Source organism: Hesperophylax consimilis, unplaced genomic scaffold, assembly GCF_061612785.1.
Source record: "Hesperophylax consimilis isolate HC1 unplaced genomic scaffold, BYU_Hcon_1.0 scaffold_41, whole genome shotgun sequence".
In the NCBI taxonomy this organism is placed as follows: domain Eukaryota; kingdom Metazoa; phylum Arthropoda; class Insecta; order Trichoptera; family Limnephilidae; genus Hesperophylax; species Hesperophylax consimilis.
The window spans coordinates 140,927-159,911 of NW_028301271.1; the positions used below are offsets into that span (position 1 = coordinate 140,927).

The 18,985-nt window shown below is 41.2% G+C and overlaps 1 protein-coding gene across 1 annotated transcript; it reads right to left on the reverse strand.

Moving 5' to 3' along the window:
* Positions 1 to 14,134: 14,134 nt before the first annotated feature.
* LOC149408924 (uncharacterized) lies at positions 14,135 to 17,831 on the reverse strand. Its single transcript, XM_089650290.1, has 2 exons — positions 17,827 to 17,831; positions 14,135 to 15,626 (listed from the first exon to the last, which is right to left on the reverse strand). The coding sequence occupies exons 1-2, from the start codon at positions 17,829 to 17,831 to the stop codon at positions 14,135 to 14,137; spliced, it is 1,497 nt and encodes a 498-aa protein (XP_089506416.1).
* Between the last annotated feature and the right edge of the window lie 1,154 nt (positions 17,832 to 18,985).

An 18,985-nucleotide genomic window follows, 5' to 3' on the forward strand; every position in this document is an offset into this window, starting at 1 on the left:
TATAGAATAGCTTAGTGAATTGCATGAATTTGATTTGAACGAAAGTAATAATTTTAATCTCATAATTAATTTGTATAATTTTAGTTAGTTTGAAATTGTCATTTCGTTTTTAGAGTAGTCTTATGTTTAAACTTATGCTTAGAAATAGGTTACCTATTATTTCAAATATTTATTGTTAATCAATTTTTTTTGTATTAACAGTAATAGTAAATAATTACTATTTTTGTTTCTTCCAAATTAATTTTGGCATATATGTAGATATTTAGCTGCTTAATTTTTATTCTTATGTTTTGGGGTTTGTTTCAGAAAAAATGACCTCCAATCCTTTTTTCGGGGGGAGTTTATGTTAGAAATTGGAGTTTGTTGGCTTTGCATAGATGTCTCTGCCTTTCCAACGGACTGAAGTTAATAAATAAGTTGATAGTTTTTTCAATAGATGTCGCCATAAATGCTCCCCTGCTAAAAGTCAATAAATAGGTTGATTTATAATTTTCTTCCTCTTCTGCAATAAACATTTCTGGCGAAACAAGTGGGTTTTAAATTTCTACCTGGATCCAAAATTATACATTGTTATTCTCTCCACAATCTCCACCGCGCATGCGTCAGCTTGCTTCGCGGCTGGGTTGGTGTTTTTACCGACTCGCGGTAACTTTCGAAATTTAAACTAACGGATTTTCAAATATAACCGCTCGTAATAAATCTTTTAAGAAATTTAAAATACTTGCTTTGTATTCTAACTTCTTTTTATATTGTTGTAACAATTATTATTGCTTACTACAATTTCGATGATGGGTATGAAATCAATTCAAACAACACTTGGTAACAATCAGCCCGATTCAATTTTAAAACAAACAAAGAAATACGGCTGTGTAATAAATCATGCTCTCCTGCCTGGGAAAATAAGGTAGGTATATGGGATATGGTCACTTGCCCGTTTTTCTGAAGATCCCCTCTGATGTTGGATGTTGAAGATGTTTGCTGGTTCTTTTATCATCCGCGATTCAATCGATAATACGGATGCGGCACGAAGGTCCAATGTATAATTTTGGATCCAGGTAGAAATTTAAAACCCACTTGTTTCGCCAGAAATGTTTATTGCAGAAGAGGAAGAAAATTATAAATCAACCTATTTATTGACTTTTAGCAGGGGAGCATTTATGGCGACATCTATTGAAAAAACTATCAACTTATTTTTATGGACGATAATTTCAGACTTGGGTTCGAAATTTAGCAGCAGAAATTCAAGCTCTATGGTACCAAACGGGCTGAAATTTTGGATTAGTGATAAGAATCATGATCCAAAACGATTTCAGTAACATAATCTGCATAAAGTTGTATTTTTTGAAAAATGACTTTTTGGACGCTTATTTCAGACTTGGGCTCGAACTTTGGAAGAAGTTTTTTCGATCCAAAACGATTTCAGTCACAAAATTTCAATAAAGTTGGATTTTTTTAAAAATCACGATTTTTATGGACGCTAATTTCAGACTTGGGTTCGATCTATGGAAACAGTTTTTTCAGGCTCTATGGTACCAAACGGGCTGAAATTTTGAAATAGTGATAAGAATCGTTATCCAAACGAATTCAGTCACAAAATCTACATAAAGTTGTATTTTTAGAAAAATCACGAGTTTTATGGACGCAATGGTTCGAACTTTGGAAACACTTTTATCAGTCTCTATGAGACCGAATGTCACAAAATCTCTATAAAATTGTATTTTTAGAAAAATCATGACTCTTTTGGACGCTAATTTCAGACTTTTGTTCGATCTTTGGAAGCAGTTTTTCTAGTTCTGTCAAAATCTGATACCATAGACAAAATCATTTACCACAAACAAACAAAAAATTCTCACGTTCTAAATCGCTTCTTTTCAAAGCATTCATTTCAATTTTACAAAAAGACATATTTAATAAAACTCGACAACAAACCTTGACATAAAAATCTACAGATTGGGTATTCGGAAAACTGACAAACCGAGAAGTATAAAAGTTGAATTTCCGGAAGCTAAATGGCCGAAAATTCTACTAAAAAAGAAAGACACTCTAAAGAATCATATCCGAATTTATCAAGACCAGTCTTTTCTACAACGTAAATATTTAATAGATTAAAGAGAAGAACTGGAAAAAAGGAAGTCTTCAGGTGAAACGGATATCACAATAAAATATATTAATAACAATCTTACAATCGTTAAAACGATCCCAAAAAACTAAACACTAAAATTTCATTATACTATCAAAACGTACGTGGAATTCGGACAAAATTACAGGACCTGAAAACAAACATACCAACCTTAAACTACAACTCCTACCCTTTCACTGAGACTTGGCTAAATAAAAACATTGAAACTTCCGAATTGGGCTTCTTTAATCACACAGTATATAGAAAAGACAGAAGCGAAAGCATTAAAACCAGAGGAGGAGGTGTATTGTTATCCATAAACAATAGACTCAAATCAAGAAAACTCAAGTGCATACATACACATCTTGAACAATTATTCATCATGGTGTCCACCAAAAGTGAAAAAATCATCATTGGCTGTATTTACATTCCCCCATCTTCCGACGCCCAATTATACAAGGACCACTACTTCGAAATCGAAACAATCAGAAGGAAATTTCCTGGCGCCACCACGATTATGACAGGAGACTACAATCTGCCAAATGTCATGTGGGACATAGATAACAATAAAACTTCTACCACGGACAACATCAACCATGGTTCTCATGAGATAATCGAGATGTCAAATTTTCTAAATCTACGACAGTTAAACTATGTACTCAATATTAATTCTCGTCTTCTCGACCTAGTTTTTCCAAATTCTTTATTTGTTAAAGTATCCGCATCTATTGAATCTATACTCCCAATAGACAAATATCACCCCCCTCTACTGATCGAATGCAACTGTTCAATTAAAAAAATAAATCCATCGGCATCAACAAAATTGAACTTCTTCAAAGCCGATTTTAATCAAATCACCAATCTTTTTTTATCTTCAACTGACTGGAACTTCTTGGACTCTGAAGAAAACATAAATAGAATGGTAGATAAATTTTACTCAATTTTAAATAAATCTATTGATTCACTTGTACCTGTCTCAAAAATGTATGTACATAACTATCCAAAGTGGTTCAGTAACGATCTCATTAAAATAATTAGAGACAAAAAAATAGCTCATAAAATCTACAAATCAACACGCAATCCTATTGATGACGCTAAATTTAACGAACTCAGAAAGTCAACCAAAAAAATTTCCAAGCAATGTTATAAAAAGTGCATCGACAAATGTGAAGAATTGGCTCTTGCCAACCCCCATAACATCTTTAAATTTTCAAAATTACTTTACAACAATGACTCCGGTATTCCCTCTAACATGTATTTAGATAACAAAACGGCAGATTTTTTTTTTTTTTTTTTTTTTTTTTTTTATAAATTTAATTTAGATTAAATTTGATAATATTATTATTAAGTTCTGCAAGTGTTTTAGTTTTTTATTATTGTGACAGCTGTTTCGGCTTACAAGGCCATTTTCAAACTGTGGTTAGTCCACATTGAGACGACGTTTTTATACTATTTCAAATGTAAATTTTGAAGGTGCATACATTGATTTATTACTGGTTACACCGATGACATGATCTATTGTTGGTTAAACCAATCTATGTTTTCCCCTCAGTAAATGGTAATGGGTTCTTAATTATTTACTAATGACTTTATTGCTATGAATTATTTGGGTGCATTATACTGCTTGGGTTTTGTGAAAATACTAAGAAGTGGTGAGTAAATTATTTTCCGTACTTTATTAATTAGTGTTAAATTTGGGTCATTCGTTCGTTTATTGATTTCTAATTGTTCAAGTAAATTTAATCTAATGCCCTTTTTTTCTATATGCAATGGTTTAGGACCCTTGTTGTTAAGTGGGGTATGATTATTCACCAAGAGATGTTCTGCGAATTTTGAGGATGTGTTTTTATTATTATAACATCGTATATGTTCTTGGAATCTAGTTGAGAATGCCCTCCCCGTTTGTCCGATGTAAGTGGCGTTACAATCGGCGTGGTCACATTTACGTAGACGATACGTAGACGACATCCTTATATGTTGGAATGGTACCAACCGACAGTTAGATATCTTTACTAATTGGGCCAACACCGTTAATAATAAAATCTGCTTCACAGTTGAACATGAGATTGAAGGTAAAATAAACTTTTTAGATCTGACAATTGGTAAAAGTAATAATAAACATACCTTTCAAATATTTAGAAAACCAACTTTTACAGATACAACAATAAATTCAAATTCAAATCATCCTTGGTCTCATAAATTATCAGCGTACCATTCAATGGTACATAGACTCATTAACATTCCCTTAGACAATAAAGCTTATGTAAAAGAAAAGGAAACGATAAAAACGATCGCGATTAATAACGGCTATGAGGCAAATAACATTGAAAAAATAATAAAAAATAAGAAATATAAAAATAAAATCAATTTAATATATCCGGTAAATAACAAAAATATAGAAAAATTTGCATGTCTCGAATTCCTCGGCCCAATATCTGAAAAAATTGCGAAAGAAATTAAAAAATGTGGTTTAAATATAGCTTTTCGAACAAACAATAATTTAGGAACAAGCCTTAAAAACTCTAAAAGTAAAATCCCTATACTCAACAACAGTGGCATATATGAATTAAAATGTGACCACGCCGATTGTAACGCCACTTACATCGGACAAACGGGGAGGGCATTCTCAACTAGATTCCAAGAACATATACGATGTTATAATAATAAAAACACATCCTCGAAATTCGCAGAACATCTCTTGGTGAATAATCATAAATAACCCACTTAACAACAAGGGTCCTAAACCATTGCATGTAGAAAAAAAGGGCATTAGATTAAATTTACTTGAACAATTAGAAATCAATAAACGAACGAATGACCCAAATTTAACACTAATTAATAAAGTACGGAAAATAATTTACTCACCACTTCTTAGTATTTTCACAAAACCCAAGCAGTATAATGCACCCAAATAATTCATAGCAATAAAGTCATTAGTAAATAATTAAGAACCCATTACCATTTACTGAGGGGAAAACATAGATTGGTTTAACCAACAATAGATCATGTCATCGGTGTAACCAGTAATAAATCAATGTATGCACCTTCAAAATTTACATTTGAAATAGTATAAAAACGTCGTCTCAATGTGGACTAACCACAGTTTGAAAATGGCCTTGTAAGCCGAAACAGCTGTCACAATAATAAAAAACTAAAACACTTGCAGAACTTAATAATAATATTATCAAATTTAATCTAAATTAAATTTATAAAAAAATTAAATGGAGTTCTACGAATTAAACACAAAAACAATAAATAAAACGGCAGATAATTCCTAAGAAGTTGTTGATCTGTTTGCTGAATTCTTCAGTAAAATCTATGCTTCTACAAACAACTCACCAATGCTCGACGCCACAACACCTAATAATAATAACATCGATTTCAATCAATGCATATTTGAAGAACGTGATATAAGAACCAAATTAAAATCCCTTGTCCTTAACAAATCGGCTGGTCCTGATAACATTCCACCAATCTTCTTATCGAAATGCTCATCAGTATTGACTTATCCTCTAACTAAACTTTTTAATGTGTTCATAAAAACTGGCATTTTTCCGATAAAATGGAAATCAAGCTTTCTGTCTCCAATATTCAAGAAAGGTGATAAATCTGATATATCCAACTATAGACCTATCTGTATCCAGTCTTCAATCCCGAAAATACTTGAATCTGTCCTGCTCTCTAAACTCTCGCCTGAAATCAATAGAGTAATTTCATATCGACAACACGGTTTCATAGCAAAAAGATCTACTCTAACAAACTTAATGATATATCAGGAATATATAACTAATTCCATGAACAATCGTCTTCAAACAGATGTAGTGTACACAGACTTAAGTAAGGCTTTCGACAAAGTCTCACATAAAATTATTTTAAGCAAACTAAGATCCCTAGGTATGACTGGGCATATTTTAAGATGGTTCGAAACTACCTTCACAAAAAAAAATATCAGTAAAAATCAATTCACATTTTTCACATCACTTTGAAATCTTCACCGTAGTCCCACAGGGGTCACATCTGGGCCCAGTGTTTTTTTCCTTGTTTATCAACGACATAACTACCATCTTTGATGGAGTTATGATACTTTTATTTGCGGACGATTTAAAAATTTACAAAACAATAACTAATCTTAATGACTGTAGCGTATTGCAATCAAATCTTGTGAGGCTACAAGAGTGGTGCACCCTTAATGAACTGTTTCTCAACATTGAAAAATGTCAATCAATAACTTTTACCCGAATCAAAAATCCCATTAAATATCAATATCACTTTGCACTCCTATTGGATTCACTATTGACCAGTAGTCTACTCTGGGGTTGAAAAAAATAAACATACTTTCCTTAGAAGATTAAAAAAATACATTATTTTACTCATTCTTTTTGGACAACCTGTTACTCCTATATGATGACCATTGCAGCGGGATAATATATTAGAACGACATTATTCGAAAAAGTCACAAAACACAATTATTTAAAGTCAAGATAATTAGTAAATCATTTAAATTATGAGTAATATATTTCTTACAAAATTGAAGGTACTTATTTCGTAAAAGAGGTGTCTTTTTTGTTCGAAATATTTAAAATATATTTGTAAGGATGTTTTCGTGAGCACCCTATTGCTTGTCCGGCTAACGTTGTAAATCAATGGTTTACTAGGTCTTTGTATTCCGGGAATACCTACCCTCCTAAAGAATTCATTGGTTCTAGTTTTGGATTATTACATGTTACTTACTTGAAAATGGCACCGAAAACAAAAGATAGATCGTCCCAGGAGGCGGAGCAGGTAAAATAAGAAGGCGGACCAGTAGGTAGAAGAATCTCAACAGATACACGGTGTTTTTGAAGAGACAAGTATAAACAGTTTTACACACATTTGAAAAAAATAATATATATATATATATATATAACTTAACACTATAAATGTCTATTGTCATATTAAAATTAATCACTTATAAATTTTTAAGGTATGATATTTTTCATAGCACACTCCAACGCACATAGCAGGTTTATTGTCACAAGTTTAACAAAAATATATGGTCCTTTCTCGTTGTTTTTTATCCGAACACACTATACACTCACGACATTTTTTTTCATTTTGAGGCATTAGTATGTGTAATTTTCCATCCAACCTTTGTTCTGGATCGAGACAGTGTCTGCCTTTAGTACTATTTAATCCTCCTGTGATTTCCGACTAATTGAATGATAAGTTTGTCAACAAATTCAAGATGTGTCATAGCCTTAAGTTTCATTTCATTTTGTTTTTCCTTATATAAAATATATGAGTTAACAACAGAAACTTCAAGACCCCAAAAAAACAATTTTCGCCACCATTTTAATGTTTTCCTCAAAAATGGGTAGGCTGCAGTATACTGGTCTGCAGTATCCACGCCTCCCATATATTTTGTATAATTTATAATCATATTTGGTTTCATTATGGTTTCTTCTTCGCCACCTCTCATTATTCTTCTTACAATTTTAAAATCGTTTGAATAATGATTGGTATATACTGTAACTATTCTCTTGTCCTTCCAAGCAAGAAGCAATTCATTGTTTTTGACACATGTTATCGTTTCACCTGACTTCAATTTAGCATTTTTTATTGGTAATGGAATATGCTTTCTAGTCGTCATTATTGTACCAGTTAGATGAGTTTTTAACTTCATCAATTCCTCTCCTAATTGCGGGCTTGTATATAGCCTGTCAGTAAACATGTGAAAGCCTTCAGCTTCAGGAATGGAAATTAATAAATTGTTGTATAGGTGTTGTGCCAGACGTAATGTGTGACACACAAGACTGTAAGCAGGGCGGTGATCCCAATCCGTGGAGGCGTGAGTTGTCTTCCTTCAGTGGCGTGGAGGGGTAGAACGGGCCGTCTCTGAAGCCGTTGTAGCTGGTCCGATGCTGATTCTGGTCCTTGTCGTAGATCCGGGTCTTGTTGTAGAGGCAGAGAGGTCCGGGGTGAGGCGAGGGTCAGAAGAAGAAGAGAAGGCGAGTAGAGTCAGAAGTCGGAGCGAGGTAGAAGGCTGAGCAGAGAGAAGTGTAGAGCTGGTGGTGGTTGCTGGATATCTAACTTTTCTTTGACTTTTGACTTTTGATTTACTTTATTTTACAGAGTTCCTAAACATGAGTTTACTGACTCTAACATAATTATAAATTGATTATCTTTAGATACTTTACTGTTATTTTTATTATTATAGTGGTGTTGAAAAGAGCTTAAAAACTATACTGCGGCTGTAGGCAGGTTATTATTCCTTCCGGAGGACTATCTTGGGTTTTTTAAATTTAAATTTATCGTTTTCGCTATATTTCGAAAGTGAATTTATTGTTGGATTTGTGTGGCTGGAAAGGCCGGCATAAAATTTGGTTGCTTGGGAAACAATTAAGTCTTTTATCAACGGAATGTTGGTGTCTTTATGGATAGAAGAAATTCTAATCCATTTGGGTGCATTTAAAGCAAGTTTAATGGCTTTATTTTGAAATAGTTGAATCTTTTGTATTAGACTTGGAGCGGCGTGCCCCCAAATGGGGCATCCGTAAGTGAAACCTGGTCTTATTGTTGTTTTATAAAGAAGTAATTTATTATCCGTTGATAAACGACTTTTCTTTCCCATCATTGGATAAAGTGATGCTAGACATTTATTTGCTGCTGTTATTTTACTAGTTATATGTTTCTTCCAGGTGAGCTTGGAGTCAAGCGTTACACCTAGGTATTTAATTGACTTTTCCCATGGAACATTTTCCCCAAACAGTTTAATGAATGGGGGCCGTTTTGGCCGTCTCTTTGAGAAAACGGTCGCGGCGCTTTTAGTAGGGTTTATTGAAATTCTCCACTTTTTGCACCACTCTTCAGTTAGAGTGGCCTGTCTCTGAACACGCTTTGTGGCGATGCTCTCGACTGTTGAACTAGACATGATGTTAGTGTCATCCGCAAATTGAGTGATTTGAATGTTATGGTCAATGGGTTTAGGAATGTCACTAGAGTAGATGTTATACAAGGATGGAGAGAGTTGACTGCCTTGAGGGACCCCAGCTGATAAGGGGCGGGTTGTGGAGAAGACGTTTTCTGACTTGACTTTAAAGCATCTATCTCTCAGGTAGCTAGCTATCAATTGCGTAAGTCTCAAAGGATACCCGAGAGCGTTCATTTTATATAAAAGGCCGTTGTGCCAGACTTTATCGAAGGCTTTACTTACGTCGAGTGAGAGGATTACTGTTTTTTTCCTAGTATTAAATCCCTCCGTGATGTGTTCCACAACACGCAGGAGTTGGTGAGAGGTGGAATGACCTGCTCTGAAACCATGTTGGAAGTCTGGCAAGAATTTACTGTCCTGAGTGAATGAGTTTAATCTTGATAGTATAACTTTTTCCAGGATTTTACCTAGGCAAGGAAGGAGGCTAATAGGCCGATGATTCTCCGTTAATAGTGGGTCCTTGCCTGGTTTGGGAATTAAAATTACGTCAGCTTCTTTAAAATCCTTTGGAAAGCAACGTAGTCTCAGCGACGCGTTGCAGATGGCTGTAATAGCGCAGATGCCTTTCTTTGGCAGATATTTTAAGATTTTATTTGAGATGCCGTCAGGACCGGCTGCTTTTTTTTTTTTTAATTTTTTAATTATGTTATTTATTTCCTTAGGAGTTGTGAACCTGATTGGAGGGTCTTCAGGATCTAGACTTAAGATTGATTCTACTTTTGAATCCACCTTTGCTACGAAGGCTGGGTCGTCGTAGTCCGTGTTGGGAGAGAATTGACTTTGAAGGCTATCTGCGAAGGCTTCAGCCTTGTCTGCAGCGGAGTATACTAATCCGTTGGGGCCTTTAATCGGAGAGATTTTAGTTTTTGGGCGTCTGAGTGCTTTAGAGAGCTTCCAGTACGCTGCTCTATCGTCTTCGAGAGTTGAAATGAAGTCGTGCCATCGCTCGTTGCGGAATTTGCTGAGGGCCTCACGTACTTCTCTGTTAAGTCTATTAAAATGATGCTTTACTATTGGATTGCAAGATCTCTGCCACTCTTTCCTAACAAGATTTTTTTCCCTAATAAGATCTTTGATCTCTTCGGGTATTCCATGTCGTGTGGTGTCGGTAGGAATCTCAACGGACGCCTCGTTGATGCACGATTTTAATGTTTTAATTAAGGCGGAGGTAGCAGCGTTAAGAGTGGCTTCGTCGGGAATTGATGTGGGAATTGTTATGTTTTTATTCATTAGTTCGTTAAGTTTATTCCATTTAATTTTAGTTGGTAGAGGATTAACGGGGACCAGAGGGTTAGAGCCTCCTGTTAGAGAGAGGAGAACTGGATCGTGGTCAGATGAAAGTTCGTTAAGTACTCGGAGGGAGTGCAGATGGCTGGTATTTTTAAGAATGACGATGTCAATCACGTCCGGATTACTGTTATGGTGATGAATCGTTGGTCTATCTGGAGCATCGACTACGATAGGATGGGTACTCGCGTAATTTGCGAGTACGTTACCTTTGGTGTTATTTTTTAGGCTGTGCCACGATCCGTGCTTTGCGTTCATGTCCCCAGCTATTATAGTGGGGACATTTTCAGACAAGAGATTGTCTAATTCTGCTGGAATTAATTTACGGGTAGGGGGTGAGTAGACAGAAATAAATTTAAGTGGTCCTGAAGAGGTATTGATTATTACCGAGGTGGATTCAATGTTACTACTAGAGAATGAATGTGCTAGACGGTGGTCAATATTATTTTTAACCAAGATGGCGGTTCCGCCTCCTCTGTTGGCTAATCTGTCGTCACGGTAAGTTATGTAATTAGGTATTCTGAATGTCCTGGAAGGCTTGAGCCAGGTCTCGTTTATGAGGAATACTTCAATACTATAATCGTGAAGGAATTCAATTATTTCCTCCTTGTGAGCTAGGATTGAGCCATTGGCGTTCCAAAAGGCCGTCTGTAGGTTGATTAAATTAACATTTTGTCTAGACATTGTGATTTCTTATCAGGGCTTGAATTTTTGCCAGCTCTTTGGTGGCATGTTGTATAGTAAACTGAAGCGCCGTGGCTTGTTCGATAAGTGCCTGGACATGTACGGGGTCCAGGAGTCGTGGAGGAGAGTCGGGAGAGGGGTCTTGGGGAGTTGGTTTAGGATCGGGCTGGCGCTCTAACCTGTGTTGTTGGCTGCTGCCCTGTGTGATGGGCGCCCTTTGTTCCCTCTGGGAATTTCGGGGATTGTAATAGTGTGGCTCGGGCCACCTGCGGTGAGAGGGAGGTAGGGGAGGGAAAGCAGCTAGCGAGGCTGCGGGAACAATGGGAGTTTGAGTTGGATTTATCTGAGTTTGATTAATCGGATTCCGCTTTTGCGGCTGACTTTGATGGCCCTGTCTCTCTTGGCGGTTATTATTTGATTTATTTATATTGTAGTTACGATTATAATTATTATTTTTATTTCTATTGAAATTATGGTTTCTTTGGGGCCTGGCGGGGCACCCACCGTAATTTGCCGTATGCGCTCCGTCGCACAGGGCACATTTAGCCGGGGTATCCCTCGGCTTCTTACAGTCTGAGGACCTGTGAGGTTCTCCACATTTAACGCATCTTTCACTGCCATGGCAGCAAGTAGCCGAATGGCCGTGAGCCTGGCAGCGGTAACACTGCCCTATCCTTCCCTTGTTGCGAAGGGACTCAACCTGAATTCTTAACCTGAATAGGGCCGTTAAATTATTAAAAATGTCTTTGCCCGCTTCGTTCTTAGTAAGCGTGACAAGTACAAGTGGGATGGGTTTTTTTGTGCGCCCGTCCTTCATCCTATGGACGGCAATAATAGGATATTTTCTTGAGAGTTCCTCCTTGATCTCCTCGGAGGAAATGTCCTCCGGGATGCCTCTGAGGACGACCCTCAGCGGCTTTTCTTCGGGGAGTCTAAAAGTGTGGAATTCAATGTTCCTAGCTAATAGATTTCTCGTGACGGCGTGATGGTCACGCGGCGATTTCGTCAAGATATGGAGACCAGTCCCCATATTCTTCGCCGAGAAATCTATCCCTTTATCTTCAAGTGAGCGAAGAAGGGATGTTGTTTCACTTTTTTTGTGTAACACAATCGGGGGAATACGCGCGAATTTACGTGGCGCTGACTCTAAATCAGAAGTCCCTGCTTGTTGGGTAGCTGACGTAGGGGTCGGGGACGGCGATCTTAAAACTTCAAATTTATTTTTAATGTTATTAATAGCCGCTTCGGCTCTAGGCGACTGAAAGTCAGTTTTTTTCTTAGGGAGTGGGGATGAGCGAGGGGAATTGACAGGAGTCAGTGACTCGCTTGAGTTGGTGTGCGATCTTTTTCGCCTGGTTACGAGTTCGAAGGCTGATTCATCTGACGATGAAGCGCAGTCCTCCATCTCAACAAGATTGTGGTGTTCCCAACCACGAGAACAACTCGGTTGAGATGGGGTTAGCTGTCTGGGAGAGGCTTCAACGGCCTCCTCTAGATAATTTTTTAACACAATGCTGGTGAGGTGATCTTTCTCCTCCGAAGAAAGATCACGCCCCAGGCGGTTTGCCAAAAAGGACTTGACGTCGGTCTCGAAGGGACCTTGGTGGGAAGACATAATTGGGTTTGTTTGATTTATTTGATTTTAATTGAACGAAAAAGTATTTACTTTGTATGCGCTTGGTTACTAAGTGGTGCTGAAGGCTAATTGATATTTAATGTAAAAATTCTGGGAAATGAAAGCGGTTCGGTGCGCGGCTAATTGTTTTTTAATGAGTTTAGTTACCGGGCAAGCGGATTCTAAGAATTGGGTAAGTTAACGGTTGTTGCTAGTTGATTATGAATTATTCGGAATGAGTCACTGGAAAAAACGCGGCAATTGGCCGTAAAAATATTTGCAAATGTTGTACTTTAAAATAAAAGCAGGATTTTATCTAAAAACGGGCGAAAAAAAAGAACTCTGTAACATACGAATTAAATAAATGAAGGAATCGCTGAGCGTATATAAAAATGAAAAGACTTACGGGACCTAAGAGGGCCGACGGAAGCACTTAATGCACGTAAAAAACTTGAAACTTCACCACAAACAAACAAATATTTGCAAATGCTGTACTTTAAAATAGAAAGCAGGATTTTATCTAAGAACTGGCGAAAAACTCTGTAACAAACGAATTGAATAAATGAATGAATCACTGAGCGGATAATAAAACGAAAAACTTACGGGACCCTAGAGGGCCGCCGTGAAGCGCTGAGGACGCTTAAAATCTTAAAATTTCACCACAGACACAGAGACACACACTGAGCACTGAGTATTTACGACAACAGACTAGCTGGAAGTAGACAAACGCTGTTTTGGCAATCGTGAACGATAATAAACTGTACATAGGACAGGAGATGTTATCGCTACCGAAGGCAGAAGCAGAATGTTTTTCTCTAACTTTTCTAGGGACTGTTGCCCGTTTTATAGGACCCCGGCGGCCTTCGCCGGACGAGCGACGCTCACACGGGCCCGCTTTCTCTTTGATTCCTGGAATCGAAGCCCGTGTTTGTGGCGCGCCCGCGGCCCGCCGCCGGGTTGGCTACCGCCTCTCGGCCGGTAATTTTGGGCTCGTGGTCGAACGCGACCACGGCCTCTCTTTGTTCAGACACGATCTTCAGAATCGCGCTTGGGGAACGTTCTGACGGCGAAGCACCTCGCACGCCACGACGGCGCACGGCCCCTTGCTTCGGGCCGGGGCCGAACGTTCCCTCTCGTATAAGCACGACTCTAATAATCGTGCCCGAATTAAATGATCTCATGATTGTACCAGCTCTAACAATACTTCTCTGCCCGTATACCTCTATCCAAGCTCCGACGTTTCATTTATTGATAACATTTTCATTTTACATTGTTTCATACATTTACATCTTTACATTATTACATACATTTTATACAATTTCTTTAGGACAGTTAGGATTCATTTAATTTTATTCCACAATTCTATATTTATCTTATTATCCTAATCGTGAGTGACCGCGGCCGAGCCCGGAGCAGTACGTCCGTCACACTCCCCCCGTGGAGCTCGGCTACACCCATTTTAGCGGGAGGCGTGCTGCGACTTGGTGCGGCGTGGTCCCCGGCGTCCAGTCCCCCTGAGGTGGCGAGTTCGTCGGGGCGGCGTCTGGACAGGTCCTTTGTATGTGCCCTTGGAGGCGGGATCACAGGCCGGCAGGAGGACCGCGATCTTAACTGCCGGTCTGACATAGGTCCCCGTGCTGGTTTTGACCTTCACGGTCCTGACCTGTCCGTCCGGGGCTGGAGTGGCCTCGAGGATCCGTCCCCGTGGCCAGCTGTTGCGGGGCAGCGCCGGGTCCGCAATCAGCACCAGGTCGTCCTTTTGTAGGGGCTGCACTGGCTGCTGCCACTGCTTCCTGGCGGCGAGAGTAGGCAGATACTCGCGGACCCAACGCCTCCAAAACATGTCCGTGAGCTGTTGGCCGATCCTCCACTGCTTCCTGAGGCAGACCTCTTCCTCGGCCGCCCCGTACATGGCCAGGTGGGGCCGCCTCCCCGTTGAGCCCATGAGGAAGTGATTGGGCGTCAGCGGTTCCTCGTCTCTGGGGTCGACCGATAGGTGGGTGAGCGGTCGGGAGTTTACGGTGTACTCCGCTTCAGCCAGCGCCGTTAGGAGGGTCTCCTCTCTTGGCGCTCTCGCCTTGAGCGTAGCTGAGAGCGCCCGCTTAACAGAGCGTACGAGCCGCTCCCAAGCTCCCCCCATGTGGGGACTGCGGGGCGGGATGAAGCTCCACTCCATCCCTTGGGTGGTCGCATAGTTTTGGACCCTTGGGTCCCGACAGATGTCTTCCACGGCGTCCCTCAGTTCCTTGTCTGCGCCGTGGAAGTTGGTTCCGTTGTCGGACATCAGGGTCGCCGGCTGGCCTCGCCTTGCCGACATTCTTTGAATTGCCATTATGGCAGAGTCGGCACTTAGTGTGGTGGCCAACTCTAGATGCACCGCCCTCGTCGATAGGCACGTGAAGAGGGCGACGTATCGCTTTTCCTTCCGGCGCCCGATGGTTACCTCCAGGGGCCCAAAGTAGTCCAGCCCACAGTTGGTGAAGGGCCGCACATGCCGTGCAAGCCGGGATGCTGGTAGGGGTGCCATCATCGGGGGAGACGGCTTGCCCCGCCGCATTTTACAAGCGGGGCACATGTGTTTTATGTGGCGGAGAACTGAGCGCAGCTTTAAGATGTGGAAGCTGGTGCGCAGTTCGGCCATCGTCGTCTCCACACTCGCATGATCGGCTCGGGTGTGGTATTGTTGCACAAGCAGCCGGGTGTAGCTGTCACCACCGTCCAGGATTATGGGTGACTCGGGTACTCCCTTCACTCCCTTGACTCTCGAGCCCATTCTGAGCACCCCGTTGTGGATGTGGGGTGCGAGGGAGACGAGGCGACTGCTGCTGGGCACGGCCTGCCCCGAGTGGAGCTGGCGTAGCTCTGCTCCAAAGGTTGCTCTCTGGGAGTGCCTTATCCACCGCCATTCTGCGGCCCGGAGCTCCTGCAGGACTAGGGGGCCCTCGGCTGGCCTAGCGGGTCTTTACCTAACGTTTCGGACACTGTAATTCTTTCCGAAACGTTGGCTAAAGAAGGAGGTAGCGCAACATGGCAAAAGGTAGACTACCAATGAGATTGTACGGCGGGCGATATGTTGAAATAGGCAAAGCCACTATAATACTTTTGGCCGTGAGAATCTCAAATCATAACTAACAGCATCTTTAAACAACTTTTTAAATATATTTTTTACATTAACAAAACAAACAAAACAATTTCCCTCAGGGCCTATGTCATCTTTGGGGATGCTGTGTGGATAGTCTTTTTGAGGAGATGAAGGAGTGAACATGTTGTAGGAGGGAGGAAACACAGAGGCCGTCAATTTGTTCCACAGCCAAGCTGTTGAACTCAAAAACGAGTCGCAGAAACGACCAGGTGACACATGTTAACCGTGTACATATGATGGGCGCGCGTTTGACGTGTTTCCCGACTATCCACCTGTGCACAAGTTCCTCGGAGCATCTCTCATTGCAATACCGGTAGAACAGGGACAGCATAACTACCTGACGCTCTTGCTCTAAAGATTGCAATCCGTTTATTAAGATACCGTTTTTGCTGCAGAGGTGGATGCAAAATTCTTCTAAGAGGTAAACTTGAATCTTGCTTCGATAAGCCCCCACCCATGTACAATACGCCCAGCTTCTAAGAGGCTACTTTGACTCTGGCTTCGATGAGCCCCCACCCATGTACAATACGCCCAGCTTCTAAGAGGCTAACTTGACTCTGGCTTCGATGAGCCCCCACCCATGTACAATACGCCCAGCTTCTAAGAGGCTAACTAGACTCTGGCTTCTATGATTTACCTAAATTATGGCTTCGTTAGTTTACCTAAATATTATAATCCATTGCCGATAAATTTTTCGGCAAATTTTAAATTCAATTTCGTGTCAAGTGTACCAAATATGATTTGTATGTTAGATTCATGCATTCCATACAAATTCCTAGAATAAACCATTCACACTTGGTTGATTTTAAGCATTTTAAACATTACCTATGTATTCACAGATGATATTACTCACTCTGCCCGGCTACTTCTCTTGGCATTATGTATGTGCACAGTGCAATTTGCATATTGCCCTATTAATCTCTTGGTTCATAACATGAGCATTGTGGCGCCAACACTGAAAGAAATGTTTAGGTCCGATTTACCAAATTTTCAGTAATTATCTACTAAACAGTTTAGTTGCTGTGGTGACTGCCGAACTTTTAGCTACTGTTTGCTAAACAGCAGTTTATTTATAACAGCTTAACGATTCAGATATTCTAGCTAAACTAATCGGTCGAGACAGCTTTCTGTGTTTAGTTGTGTTACCTAAACTGTATTTATGACAGCTTAACGATTCAGATATTCTAGCTAAACTAATCGGTTGAGACAGCTCTCTAACTTTCTGTTTTTAGTTGTGTTACCTAAACTGTATTTATGACAGCTTAACGATTCAGGTATTCTAGCTAAACTAATCGGTTGAGACAGCTTTGTGTTTAGTTGTGTTACCTAAACTAAAAATTATATACCTAAACCATTTTGTAGTGTTCGGTTAAAAAAACTTAACTGTTTAGATGTAGTAACCTTATTATTTAGTAAATATTACAAAATGGTTAGGTTGATTAACTAAACTTCGGTTGGAATAGCCCTACCGATATAGGTGTTTTAGCTCTATACTGCTAGCTAGCTTTAGGTACTGTAGCTTAGCTTTTTGGTTAGATTATCTATATTAAATAGGAAGTGCAGCATTTGCAGTTTAGCTGAAAACAATACAGGGTGTAAATGTAACCACCATCAACTCGAAGGATTATGCCCATAATTCAGAATCATGGGTTAAATACTTTGAGTTGCAGGTAGTTTATTACAACCCTTTTGAGAGATGAAACCTAAATAAATAAATATTATGTTTTGTAAGACTAGAAAGTACTTATTAAAAACCTCATTCATATAAAAGTTATTTTGTTAAGAATCGTCTTTCAAAATATTGTTTCCAGCTACCAGCAAAGCCTCAAAAAAGAAAACACGTTTGATCATACACACATTTATATTATAATTTTTTATTATAATTTTTTTTTAAATATAGTAAAAGATGTTTGTGTCCTGATTTGGCAAATTCTTTTCGGCGCTGCCTGTATGTGTCTAGTAATTTACCTTTAGCAGCAATTGTTTGGGCAGGCCCAAAACACACATACCCCATTTCTCCCTTCCCTATATTTTTCCCAATTTTTCCCCACATTTTTTCCCATTTTTCCCGTTAATAATTTTTCCCCATTTTTTACCACATATTTCCCCACTTTTCATTTTCCCCATATTTTTCCCCATTTTTTCCATTTTTTCAACATTCTCCCTACTTTTTCCCGACCTTCCCTTCCAAGGCGTCGAAGCGGCCAGCCGGCCACTCCCGCTATATCGTCTGTGCGGCCGGCGACTACAGTGCCGTCCCGTACATGGTCCTTCGAGCCGCGATCGCCTCTTCACGCCTTCACTCCTTCACGCCTTCCAGTGACGTCCCAAGATGCCGTCCCTGCGGAGTGGCCGCGAGGCTTCAGCCTCCACCCCAGATTCACAACCCGACGTGGAGCTGGTGACAGGCCCTCACCCCGCCGGCCCTGCCGGCCCTCACCCTGCCGGCCCTCCCCACCGCGACGCAGTACCTGCCAGGGGCGGACCCCCCTGGCACCCACCTGGGCGCCTACCCTGGTGCGGCCCCTGGTGCGCACCCTGCCGCCTACCCTGGTGCGGCCCCTGGTGCGCATCCTGCCGCCTACCCTGGTGCGGCCCCTGGTGCGCACCCTGCCGCCTACCCTGGTGCGGCCCCTGGTGCGCACCCTGCCGCCTACCCTGGTGCGGCCCCTGGTGCGCACCCTGCCGCCTGCCCTGGCGAGCACCCTGGCGCGCCCCCTGGTGCGCATCCTGCCGCCTACCCTGGTGCGGCCCCTGGTACGCACCCTGCCGCCTACCCTGGTGCAGCCCCTGGTGCGCACACTGCCGCCTACCCTGGTGCGGCCCCTGGTGCGCATCCTGCCGCCTACCCTGGCGGGCCTGCTGCTGCGCATCCTGCCGCCTACCCTGGTGCGGCCCCTGGTGCGCATCCTGCCGCCTACCCTGGCGGGCCCCCTGCTGCGCCCGCTGCTGCGCATCCTGGCGCCTGCCCTGGCGAGCACCCTGGCGCGCCCCCTGGTGCGCATCCCGCCGCCTACCCTGCTGAGCGCCCTGGCGGACCCCATGCTGCGCCTGCTGCTGCGCATCCTGCCGCCTACCCTGGTGCGGCCCCTGGTACACACCCTGCCGCCTACCCTGGAGCATCCCCTGGTGCGCACCCTGCCGCCTACCCTGGTGCGGCCCCTGGTG